Source organism: Aythya ferina (assembly GCF_964211825.1).
Source record: "Aythya ferina genome assembly, chromosome: Z".
Lineage (NCBI taxonomy): Eukaryota > Metazoa > Chordata > Aves > Anseriformes > Anatidae > Aythya > Aythya ferina.
In genome coordinates this window covers 22,810,404-22,823,533 of record NC_140299.1, presented here as the reverse complement: position 1 = coordinate 22,823,533, position 13,130 = coordinate 22,810,404, and the positions used below count along the sequence as shown (strand labels likewise).

At 35.4% G+C, this 13,130-nt stretch overlaps 1 protein-coding gene across 7 annotated transcripts in view; it reads right to left on the bottom strand.

Annotated features, from left to right (window-relative positions):
- The window catches only part of ERBIN (erbb2 interacting protein), a 121,770-nt gene that overhangs the window by 49,512 nt on the left and 59,128 nt on the right, over window positions 1-13,130 (bottom strand). For all 7 annotated transcript variants that reach the window (XM_084503552.1, XM_084503551.1, XM_084503556.1 and 4 more), the window contains 2 exons: window positions 2,590-2,668; window positions 1,728-1,817 (listed from right to left, as the gene is read on the bottom strand). In XM_084503552.1, coding sequence (XP_084359678.1) covers window positions 1,728-1,817; window positions 2,590-2,668 — 169 coding nt within the window. The remainder of the gene's footprint in view (window positions 1-1,727; window positions 1,818-2,589; window positions 2,669-13,130) is intronic.

The following is a 13,130-nucleotide window of genomic DNA, read 5'->3' as shown; positions in this document are numbered from 1 at the left end:
TCCTCTTTCTTCAAGCTCTTATAGTTCTGAGCAGAAATCTAATACGTACTTATTTTGTCACAATGTTGGGATTGTCAGCAAAAGCTTTGTTAAATTTACAGAACTTTAATTAAAAACAAAAACCTCTCTTCCGCAAAACCTTAACTCTCTTTTACAAAATAATTAATCAGTTAGAACAGAAAAGTTCTTTTGAAAGAAATCTTGGGGTTTTATTTTATCTCTAATGTGTTCTAGAGTTCTTTTTTCAAATATCCAACAGTTAACATTTTAACAGATTCATTATTTTCTAATTTATATAATCTAAAATTTACTTTCCTATAGAATAATATTTATTCTGTGCAATACAGAATAAATGTACTAGGCAAGAAAACTTATATAAAGTATTTTGAATGACTTCACCAATTGCCTAACAATTAAGCAAGTTACAGCACACTAAGCATTACAGAAGAGGAAGTGACAGTGATGAAGTAAAATGATAGTGAATGCAGTTTTTAGAGATATTTAAGATTAGCTTCAAAAAACAACTATGTCAACCTGAAGTCTTCAATTTTATCTGTACTGCCTGTTTTTTGTTTTGTTTTTTACTAAGAAAACCTTGCATTTAGTTAAACAATTAAAAAAGAAGAAAAATGTATAGGCAATCATTAAAATGCCAACAAAAAGACAAAGCATTTTCCAGAAATTCCTTCTTTAACCTTAATGAAGACTTTTGAAATGTACACTTAGTTTACTAGAAACTAGCATGATAATTAATATTTTCCTGCATCATAAACAGCTTTTCTGTTAGCAGAGAGTGTAATGTATCTGGTACTTTTAATCATTCATCAGGCAATGACATATAACCGGACAGAGAAGAATAGGCCACTAACTTGTCACAGATGACTAAAACACTAATGGTCATTAAAGGACTGCACCTGTGCTCATCTTTCACTGCACATCTCCTGATCTGCCAAACTTCTGCAGCACTCTATTTGGAGGCTTTTGTAATCTTTTGCAGCCTGTGCTGACCTGAACTAGAACTACATAGTCTAAGGCAAATACACAGCAATATGCCTTGTTAACTAATAGCCATATTTCCTGAAAGAGAGGTTTGCTGGATGTGAGATAGGGCAGCAGAGTGACAAAGACAGCATAAGATAACATAAAAAGTGAAGAGTAGAGAAAAAGCAGAAATTGCTGATCAGCATGGTAAGGATGACAGAACAGACAATTCTCATCTAGGAGTCTTTCTTCTAGCAATATCACCCTTTCACTTCTGTTCCCAAGACTTACTCCATTTTGAAGTGATAGGGGTTTGGTATGTGTCTCACATTTAAGCTATTATATGGAACAGTTTTGCTTAGTCAGTGTACCTGAATAAACTATAAATATTGATAAGATGACACTCAAAAATTATATGCATGAAGAAATGTGTGCAACCAAGAGCAGACATGTAGAATTACAAATTCCATTAATTGCTTAACCTGTAATTATCGGATTTACGTTGTACAAGAAGCAACTGCATAAACATGTTTGTTTCTTTGCTTATCATAAGCATTATTTGTCCTGCCTAAACCCCAAATAAAGCACCAGTGATAAAGGTATTTTTTTCTTTAAATAAAATGGTATAAATGAATAGGTAATGTACACTTCCTCCTCTCCTCCAGTTCACACTTTGAGTAGAAGCAGAAACTTCTCTGCATAAATTTAAAATTAAATGTAGATACTAAGTTTCAAATTCAACTCACCTGCCAAAATTGGCTGGCAAAAACTCAAGAAAAGCATCATTCAGGTACAGCTGTGTTAGGTTTAACAGTTGGGAAAATCCATCTGGAAGCCTACAAAGAAATAAAATACCACAGTGCCTTCAATTATATTCAGGGCATTAAGTTATCCTTTCTTAAACAACAGTATAGTACTGAAATCCTACATACCAACAGCATTAATAGGTGGCAAAGGAATTTCTACAGGACTGCGCTAGATACTTGTTCAATACAAGGTTCGTTTCAAAATTATTTTTAAGTATTGAGGACAATATCTATAGGCAGTAAAAACTACAAACAGCTCCTGACAGCTACTCCTGACAGCTACTGTGGAAGAAGCATTCATTAGAGGTGATAAGATAAATTAAAACCCATTTAATGCCTTTTTTCCTCCGCAGCAGACTTACCTTACATGAGGTTTTTATCTGTGGCAGTGCTACTTTGTCAAGTTAATTTTGTTACTATAGAAGGTGACAAGTAAATCAATTCACACAGGTTGTTTGAAAAACCATGGTAGCGGATTTGGAGTAAAATTAATTAGTTATTAAGAAACAAAACTCTTAACACATTTCTCTACCTTCACAGAGAAGTAATGGACCAAAAAAAAGCTAACAAAGCCACATGAAATAATGCAGGATACCTCACACAGCCCATTAACTTGGCAAAATACGTGACTAACACAGCAATACTCTATCTCAACACAATGAGCCTAATGAAAATACCTCAGGTACCCTCTGTTCCTTGCCTCCAATTACAAGGGTTGGTTAGCAAAAATTTGAATGGAGCATGTTTGAGAGTCAGCACTGTTTGCATAAAATCTTAAGTATCATAAAAGTTACAAACTTACTTTGAAATTGGATTTACACTCGCTTCAACAACAGTCAAGACTTTGCAGTTTTTTATATTTTCTGGAAACTCCTGTATGCCTGCAAAATACAGCGAGAGGGAGGGGAAATTATTAGACTCCAATACAGACATAAAAATGATGAACATAAAACTGCTACATGTAAAAACTTAATCCATTTAGAAACCAGTGGACTGATTCTCTGGTGTTTCAGATGAGGTCTTTATAAAAGAAATACACTTCTGCAATATTAATCGCATTACTGTTCTATTCCTAGAGCATTTCATATAGCAACTTAGCAGCCAGTTCATGAAACAACATGAGAGAAAGTCCACTAACAATTCTCACTGATCATTACCAAATATTACAGAAATTATACTTTGTAATGTACCTGAGATCAGGCCCCCAGTCACTAAGGCATTCATAAACATGGTTGAACAAAGTTTCCAACAGAATTTGCTGGTTAAATGCATGGCTTGTACATATAGCTTAAGTGGCAAGGCTTAAAACATTAAAATACAGTATTCATGGTTCAAAACAGATCTCCCAGAATAGCTTCAAATTATTTGCACAGAAGGAAAAAAATGCTGCAGACATTTATATGAAAATTAAGATAAGGATTATCTCCAGATATGCCAGAGAATGAAATTGTGATCAATATATCTGCCAAAATTTTTATTTGTCAGAAGCTGACAAAACAGATCATGAAAACAGAAAATACGCATACACCATGTCAGTAAGAAATCAGTACTGAATGATTCTGCCACCCAAGCCTTTCACCTCTATCATCACTATACCATAAAAAACAAACAAAATCTACTATTGTATCACAACTGCATTTGCTTTCATAATGTTTCCCTAACAAAAGAGCTGTACAAGTACAGGTCTTTTTATTTTAAAGAAACTTTGCTATTTTAAGTTTGGCTGAAAATTTTCAATATAAATAATTTTAAATAAACATTAAATTTTTAAATAAACTCATATGCAAAATAAACATTAATACTGCGATTTTCCAACTTGGATTAAGAATACAGTATTTTTTTCAAGAAAAATCCATATGCTACTAGAATAAAATTAGCATCGATAACCTGCTATTTCAGGTAACACATATTAGCTATTTGTCCTTTAAATGTTTGTAATTGTATGTGCTTCTAAAATGCTTCATCATGTGCCTGGAGAGGCCAGTGAATCTGAAGAATGAGACCACTAAAAGGGAACTGTACTCTGTGGCTGCTCTCTATGCCACTATGCCTCCTTTTCCATAAATTCAATTTAAGCAGAAAGTCTAGTGCTGTCAAAGCAGATTTTTAGGTCTTTCTTGACAGGAACCTGTTTGTCATACCAGTGGCTTAAATTTACTTTTGACTTATACCAGGTGTTGTACTCTGATATTGAGTGGGGGAAGGCAAGAAAAAGCAAGCGAAACCACACACTTAATGCAGGTGTTTAAAAACTTATTTCAGTATCATGGACCCTTCTGAGAAATAGGTTATTCAGCTCAATGTTAAAAAACAGAAGTTTTTTTAATAAAAAAACTTCTTAATGTTCTTTTAAAACCTTAAAAACTTCTTAAAGTCCTTCCTCTGGAGGTGGCCAGGAGGAATTGAACCATAAACTGAAATATATAGCAAGATTTCTGACACTTCTGGTTTACTACTCTGTGTGCATATATGCGTATACATGTACACTTACAAATACAAAACAAAAAAATACATAGCTTTATGCAAAACAAATACATAGCTTTAGCTATGCGAATTTCGGTGTAGCTGAAAGTGGGGTCAACACAGAAGACAGTGGCTACTGACTGAATTCACTTATCACTCTTCAAAAACCAAAACTAAATAATTGTAATGTAATGAAGCTCCATTTCTGGAACACAATGATATTTTCAGGACCAAAGGTAGTTTTAAAGAAAGATTAGAAAAGAACCATGGAATGACCAGAGATGTATTTTACCTATAGGTGTCCTATAATCTTTGTATTATAAGAAACACTTTTTCAAGGAATTTAAGTACTTATGATCTTAATTCTATTTGTATCAAGAAGCCTTTTTGACCAAACATCTAACCTGACACACAATCCTAAACCATTGCAGATGCACAAAAATCTAGCAAAAGGCCTGTCTAGATAAAGTTAAGGATTATTTATATACATGTAAAATGGTCTTCCATCATCTAAAAGGCACATGAAGACCATTTGTTTGCTAATGATACAACATTGTCTTTTTAAAATGAATCCTGTCTACAGTAATCAACACTGCATTTCAGACCACTCTATGCCATTAGTTTTCTTGTTTGAATCACAGAGATTCTATAAATTCAGGTATTCTGAAAGTTGGGCACACAAGGCTTTGCCTTGTTCCTTAGATGAAAGATCGCTCTCATCCAACAAGTTAAAATTCACGTTTTTAATATTGATGTTTCCACTGCCTATGTCAAGAACTTACTGAAGCACAGAAGTCTCAGATCTCTGATAACTGCCTAGGAAACAAAACACAGCACGTCTTCTAGAGAGGAGAAAGTCATTGTAAACTTACTGTCAAAAGAACAGCCAAATAAAATATTAGCTATCCAAATACAGACATGTCATATCAGTATGCTTTTGTACATGAGAGGACTCTACAGTAGTCTTGATTGACTATGCCTTAGGCAAGAGGCCATAGCAGTTTTAACAACAAAGTAACAACAAAAACTAAACCAATAAGAGAAAGCTAACAATGAGCCAGCCCACGAATTTAATTTTGCTTATTTTTTAGAGACTGGATTGGTATGGTCTTTACCAAAGTCACTCAGCACTTCAGTATGGATAAATGGCAGCAGCCATTATTCACAGTATGAAATACATATAAAGTATGAAAATATATATAAAGTTTTCAGTACCAATACAGAAGATAGGAAAAAAACTGACACTGCTCTTCTCTGTCAAGTGACAGAAAGTAGCATTTATTAACTGCCTATACAACGAGCTTCAGACACTCATTTTTCCTCAGCTACATCCTTCCTGCACACTTAAAACATGCACTTACTGTTGGATTAATAATAATCAATTTGCTAGCGACGCCCACCCTCCGTGAGGATCTGATCAATGAGCATGACAAATTAAGATCCACATTCTGTTCTAAATCTCACTTTCCTTTAGGGCTTTTCTATGGCTTCCTCTACATATGGATTCTGAAGGTTACAGAAGAGGAAGATAAGACAGATTACTTGGGAGTTATCTAGCCTCTTGCAGCCTTATCCCACTTTCCTTCAGAAGCATCATGTGGCTAGGTTCTTTATCCTGCTATTTCCTATTTTACGTGATAACAACCATCACCCCCATCCCACTTTTGTGCCATAGTTGACTTACAGATCATGGATACCGTTTTACCAAAACAAACAAACAAACAAACAAACAAACCTATCACACTTGTGGACTTTTGACATTTGCAGAGCACAGCAAGAGAAAAGATAATTAGCTGGTAATCTTTAATTCTAACCACTAGATCCAAAAACTCAATTGAGAGCAAAGTTCTTTTTGCAACATAGTTTCTCACAGAAGTAGTATTTATGTAATAGAAGTCAGTATTTATTTGTCTGTTTCTTCTACCCCATTTTCCTAAATTTCAAGCATTTTTAAATTCACTGGCCAATTTCTACCACAAACATAACTTTTCATTTTTTATTTTTTTTAAAAAAGGGGCAGGAAGGTGGGGGCCTGGAAGATTGACAAGGAAAATTTGGCAGTTGAATAAGGAAGAGAATCTAAAATTATTGTCTGGACTGAGCCAAAAGAAGAAAGTATTCATCATTCAGAACTCTATGTGGCAAAAATTCACCAGCTAGCCAGCAAAACCTACAGAGTGGTGGTTAATCAGGATCACCAAAACAGCTGGAGGACATGCCCAAATGGCATACCAGAAAGGTCACACAGGGATTGCAGGTCAACAGGCAGAAGTATGCAGGTAATCAACCTCAGTTCTGGATCACATAGCACGGCTGAAATAAGGAATTTTGCCTGATCTCTACCTCCCCAGAGAGCAATGATTATTTTGGCGCAGCTCAATAGAGCAAATGTGCACAAATCTCCCTCTCTTTGTTTAGGCTGGATTAAGGCAATTCTAAGTATAATTGGGGTCTCGCTCACCACCTGGAGTTACACTGATCTCCTCCCCAACATAGCACAATCCTTTCTTATCACCAGGGCCAGCATCAGTTATGGAGCAGGAGGGAAAACTAGAACCATCCTTTGTCTCCACTGGAAAAGATTTCACTCAGAAATATTGGCATTTCTAGCTTTACAGAAAACTGCAAGTCACATCCACTGTTGGCAGAAGCCTTCACTGCAATGGGGTCCAGAGCTGAAATCCTAGCATGCTGCTGTTTCAGCCCTGCTGCAGATGGGGGTTTGCTCTGGTGTTCATACTCTAGACATGTGGTCATGTTTTTCTTTGCAACTACTAAAACCACTATTCCCAAGCTTCTGCTACTCAAACTATTACTGCTAGAGACAGCAGTGGCACTGCCTCTAAATCAAGTTCTGCCTCTTCTCATGTAGGAGGATTTTAAGCACAGACTTGCAAAAAATAAAAATAAAAAAATGTTTCAGTTCCTTAAAAGCACAGAAAAAGAAAATCACTAACAAACATAAGACCTGTACAAGCCATATAGGTGATGCCCCCAAAGGAAGAAGTTTACAGCTGAGTATCTCAGCTTGTGTGAAACATGAGATTTTTTTATTTTTATTTTTTAATCTCCAGAGAGCACCACACCAAAAGGACCTTTTGCTGCACAGCAAGTGGAACTACAGCTCTCTGTGCATCCTTCCCATTCTGCATCCTTACAAGCATAGAGGGCACAGAGGCAAACATACAGGCTGAGTTTGCATGAATATGAAAGCAACTTCAACTATGTACATTGCTCCCTGAGATAATCTATTCATTCTGGTCTCAAATTTTGGAAAAGCAGCAATTAGGACCTGCCTGAAAGCAGCTCCACCATAAAAAGAACAACTTTTGTTTGCTCTTCCACTCTGTCCTCTGCTTCAGCTGTCCTACCAGCTGAACATGGAAACAAAAATATTTTCGGAGCTCAGGAATACATGCCACAACTGCCCCAAAGAGTACAGAAAAATGTTTGTAAATGCTGAGTTTAAATGGAAAACTTAAAATAGTTTCAGTCACAAGCTGTATTCATATATTTATAAAATATGCCTAAATTCAGGATTTTTTCATGCCTTTGATATTGAAAACAGATCTTTCATTATTCACAATGTAAGCAGTCTTTAAGACGAATCAATTTGCTGCACAGTGCTGACTCAGCCATTGTTGCTTTCATCTTTCCAAAACTCTTACAGAATACCCTGACCCAGCGGGTTTCAGATCACCCAAGGAGCTCGGGTTTCCATGAGATGCCTGATCAGGCAAGCGAGCAGCTGAAACACCTTCCTGCTCAGAGCTGGAGTCGCAACTCTGCACAACTGTTGGCCGCTGTGCAGAAGGTGGTACTCAGTACAACAGTATTTGCCAAGCAGCTTAGGAACCTCCGGCTTATTTAGTGGAAGCCTATCCTAAATCAATCATTTCAAGACTAAGGAGCAACTATTGCAAATATATTTTCATCTAGTTTTCATCTCAAAGCTTCTGAAACCTGCTACATGTTAATTTTCAGTTGCTTTCCTTGCCCTCTCATAAGGAAGACTTTGACAACTGCTGTAGCACAAAACCTCCTAAAATTCCTTGCAAAGTGTTTCTCCTCATACATAAGCATTACAGAATTCATGGCTTTCTGCCTACCTCTTGCTAAAGGCAAAAATATGTAATCTTTGAGATCTATGGAAGAGCTACCTTTCTCAAGAAGTACAACTCAAAATATAAAACTGTCAAAAATGTAACATCATTACTAGAGTTTCTGTAGATTTAATAAAACTCATATTTTAATACATTTGCATAGACTTTCTTTACTCTCTCCATTTTGTTTAAATAGAAAAGCTCCCTTACTAGAGAAACATCTGTTCTTATCAAGGAAATATCTTATCTAAAAATCTTACATTTATTTTTATTTTTTTATTTATTATTATTTTATTTATTTATTTATTACAAGATTCTGAAAATGTTCTCCACTGGATTTCTTTATTTTTGGTTGAAGCAACTTGCTAGACAATTTATCTACTTGCTACTTAGCAGGCAGGTTCACATCTCCATCTTCACTTTACAAAGTGCTTTCCTGCAATTCTACACTCTCAAATTTTTGAAGTTTCCTTTAGTTATGGTCATTTGCAGGTTTGTAAGCTCCAAGTGCACTGGTCTGTTTTCTTACATTTAAAAATGGAAAACGGAAGCTGAATCTTCAGTTGAGGGCTGTTTGGAGGATTTTTGGAAGGGAAACAAAATATTTGTACAGTTCATGTAACGATTAGTGCAAAAATGTCGGTCGAACTAAAAATTTGAAAATCTGACAGAAGGAAGTTAAAAGCTTTTCTAATGATTTTTAAAGAAAAATGTACTAACTAGTTGTGATAATGCTTACAACATAATTAGATTCAGAATAAAATACAGTATCAGCAATATATTCAGTGCTTCTTTTTTAATGAAGTGGGTACTTAACTACATACATTTTTGTAGCAATAAAATACGTTTACTCACTATTAAGATAAACGGTTCTTTTACAGAGCAAGTGTCCACATGTGGAAAAAGCAGCAGCATTGAAATGTAAACTTTTTATAATATTTACCATCTTAAAAAATAAACTAACATTATAAAAAATAAACTAACATCTGTGCTTATGTGCATGCTATACTTAGAGTTGTCTCTCTTTCCATTTCATCTGCATGCTGCTTTGATCCAATTAGAAGGTTAAGGCAGGTTTAGCATTTCTAAAATTCATTTTTTGAAAGCACTTTCAAAATTGAAAAATTTTATTTTATTTTTATCTGAAAGCTGAAAATCAAATTTTTAAAAGTTCAGATAAGAATGAATGCTATTTTATGCCTCTTGATACTTTTAAGTGAAAGATGTCTCCCCACTTTCTTCAACAACAGTAACTTGCCTGATAAATAGTTAAATCTGATGCACAGCGGAGAATGCAAGGTAACAGTCTCAGTGGTTTAATTTTTAGTTTTTTAATTCCTTGTACAGATGTGCTGGCACAGCTAGGAAAGTTAACCAAGTCACCAGGAGTCCTCTAAGCACTCATCCTCCGATCATTGTGAAGAGGTTAAATTTTTAGGATAAAATACCTCCAGGTCTGCTATGTCCCTTACTCAGTGTAAAAGAGTTTGAGGAGTAAGACAGATTGCTAAATGTTTTTTCTTGGGGGGGGGGGGGGGGGGGAGGGGGGAGGGAAAACCAAGAGTGCTGCTTCCTGAAGACAGGACTGACACTAATTTCCATAAACCTACATGTGCCAAGGCAGGGTAAAATTGCCAGATGTGGAATACTACAAAGGCTGTAAACAGCAGGTTTTTTCATAATGCTGTCTCGGAAGGTTACCAAAGCTCACATGGTTCTGAACTATCTCCATAGCAGGAGTCCCCAGAATATCCTGAAACTAAAAAGGTAGCACACAAATATGCTTTGCTTTTTCCCTTTTTCCCATACCACCCTGGGCTGCAAACTTAATGCTGTCTGTCCAGTCACTTTTGGTTGATATACTATGACTACCAAAGTGCATCACTTCACAAAAATAAGCCTTTACATGCAATACACATTTAGGGGGGGAAAAATTACTAATACATTGTTTTTTCTGCATTATGAAAATGTCTTTGAACCAGGAAGAAATTAGTATAAAACTCATTTCAGAATTTCAACTACACACGCTCGTTTTTCATTCAGGACCTTACTTACACTTTAACTGCACTGAAATTCTATGTTGTTCACTTCCTCTCCTATACACGGAGATAACTTTATTCTGCAAAGATGGATACTATTTAATATCTTCCATATGATAGACAATATATTTGAGAAAGAAACACTAAACACTTGTCTAAAGAACTTTAGATAGAATAGCTACATTTAGGATAAATTTAATATATATAATGATGTATTATAATAAAGCTACAGACCCAGTTAATCAGAAGCAGATCAATTATATTTTTATTTCACTACCATGGATGATACAAAACTAAGTCCTCTTTTTATCCCCCTCCTTCATATATGGAGAAAAATAGCAAATTTATAGCAAATTATTTTTGTACTCAGGATCTTCCCCCTCTTACTTCTCCTTGTGGAAAGGGAAACTTGGATCAGTCTCCCCATTAACTACGAATAATTCTCAATTCATTGACAAACCATACCCCCTAAATCCACCACAGATGGGCAACATAAGAACGAGACATTCTCCTAAATACTCGTTTTCCAACTTCCTGACTTCTGGCACACAGTATACCAAAGCTAGTTTGCCAAATCAGCAGATGTTTTTTAAAACACTGAAGAAAACATATTTGATCTAGATTTGCATCTGTTAACAAAAACCTTTAACATGACTTAAAATAGTACTATTGGCAGTTAGGTTTGTGTTGTGTTTTTTTCCAGATTGTGTATTTTTCCATGAAAATCCCCTGCAACACAGACTGACATGGTAACATGTTTAAATTTGCCTCAACATTGCAGTGAAAAAGAACCACTCCATAATCTACAAGAGACTACTGAAGAGATCTGAATTTCCAAACCACCATGTTACTTTTGGCCTTATTAGGTATTTTTTTGATCTTGTTATTTAATCCTCTAAAGGGCCTAATAATATACAAACTAAAAATTCAATGTTTTCCTCTCACCACCTGTGCGTAGGAAAAAACCAGACTGTCTCAAGACTTCCCACTCAACTAGCTCCACAGGCACAAATGGTTTCAAAGCACATTTTCAGGTTTCCAGGGAAGACTAATTTCCCTGGCAGTCATCTCATCATATGCCTCAGAATTTCATATCACTTGCTTCTAGTAACCTGTATATTTAACTCTTCCATACATTTATATATGAATGCTTTCCCCTTCTTTAAAGGGGAGAAATGTTTTCATAAGAATTCTTCATATTGTCCAAGAGGACTTGTCTGCATTCCAGGGCCACAAGAAAATGATTGTTCTCTTAAAGAAAAATAAAATTCAAGAGGTTAAAAAACCCTGAAAGGGACAGATTTAGAGTTTAATTTTTACTGTGTTTTGTTCTGGTTATTTTTATTTTCCTGTACAACTGCTGATACATGAACAACAGCCACAGATGATTAAAAAAATGAGTTTGTCCTTAGTTTCATAAAGAAAACACTCTTTTCTACTTTTGCCTTAAACTCTGTGTGTTGCAATTTCTTTTTACAACGTAACCGGCTAGGATTGAGTAAAAGACATCTCTTCATGCTTTATCCAATCCAGGATGCAACTTTTCTGATATAGGAACACAGTTTGTTTGTTTAAATACCATTTATTCAAGTATCATTTTATCTCCATGAGTAGGAGGCCATCAAGCTTCCATGTAAAAGCTCAAGTATACCTGGAAAGAAGTAATGGGTTCTTCGATATTAAGGGCTTATAATAGCCTCGGGAATCAGATTAAATTGCCATAAAAAGACAACGGAAGTCCTCACTACTTAAAAAATAATAAAAAAAAAAAAATATTGCCTCTTATTTTTTTTCTAAAGGCGGAGTTAAAAATTAACTCTTACTGCACACATAGCAGCAGATTGATACTTTAGATTACATCTATACCATGGACTCTTCAGCAGCCATGAACATATTGCAAACTAAATAGTTGTACAAAGACTTGTGTGCTCAAGGACACACAGCTGCTACCAGCTTGTTCTCTGTAACTGAGCATACACCTCAAAACACACAAAGACTAGATATATTGACAGAGAAGTAGTTAAATGAAGACTACTGGATAAAAATTGCACCCTGTCTGGCTCAGTAACGAAAGGTGCTGGATGCTGGGAACATACAGGGGAAATGTGCATGTCTCCTGGCTTTCTGCACTTTACTAAACCTTCTCTAGGCTTCTATGTTTGGCCACCATGGTAGACAGGACACTAGATGAAGTCAACCTTGTTCTGATTAAATGTAGGCGTGTTTAAATACCTTCATCTACACATCTGCCATGCTTCCGTTTTATAGTTTTATATAGTGAATACAATAAATTGGACGTTTAAATATGAAAGCTAGGAAGACATTTTTATGAGCTATTAAAACATCATCAAGACTGCATTCTTAGACTATTTTGTATAGCATTTATCTTGAAAAATTTCTGCTATTTTTATTTTAATCTATATGTCAAAACAAATATGCACACACACTCACACAGATATATATGTATGTATGTTGTTCTGCTTAGAAACCTGGGTAAGTCTCCTGTGCTACAGCCCTCCTTCTGCCCTAAATAAGCTGGCTGAAGAGCCAGACACTGCAATTTATGAAGTAGCCTGACTGCATTTCAAAATTGGAGCTTTTAAAAACACCTTTATTTGCCACAACCACAGCAATCTCACAAGAAAGGAAAAAAAAAATTATTCTAGAGCTTGGTGTTTCTCACCATCCTTCACAAAAACTGGTGATTCATTCCCAGTAGTTTTTCTCAATTTATCAAA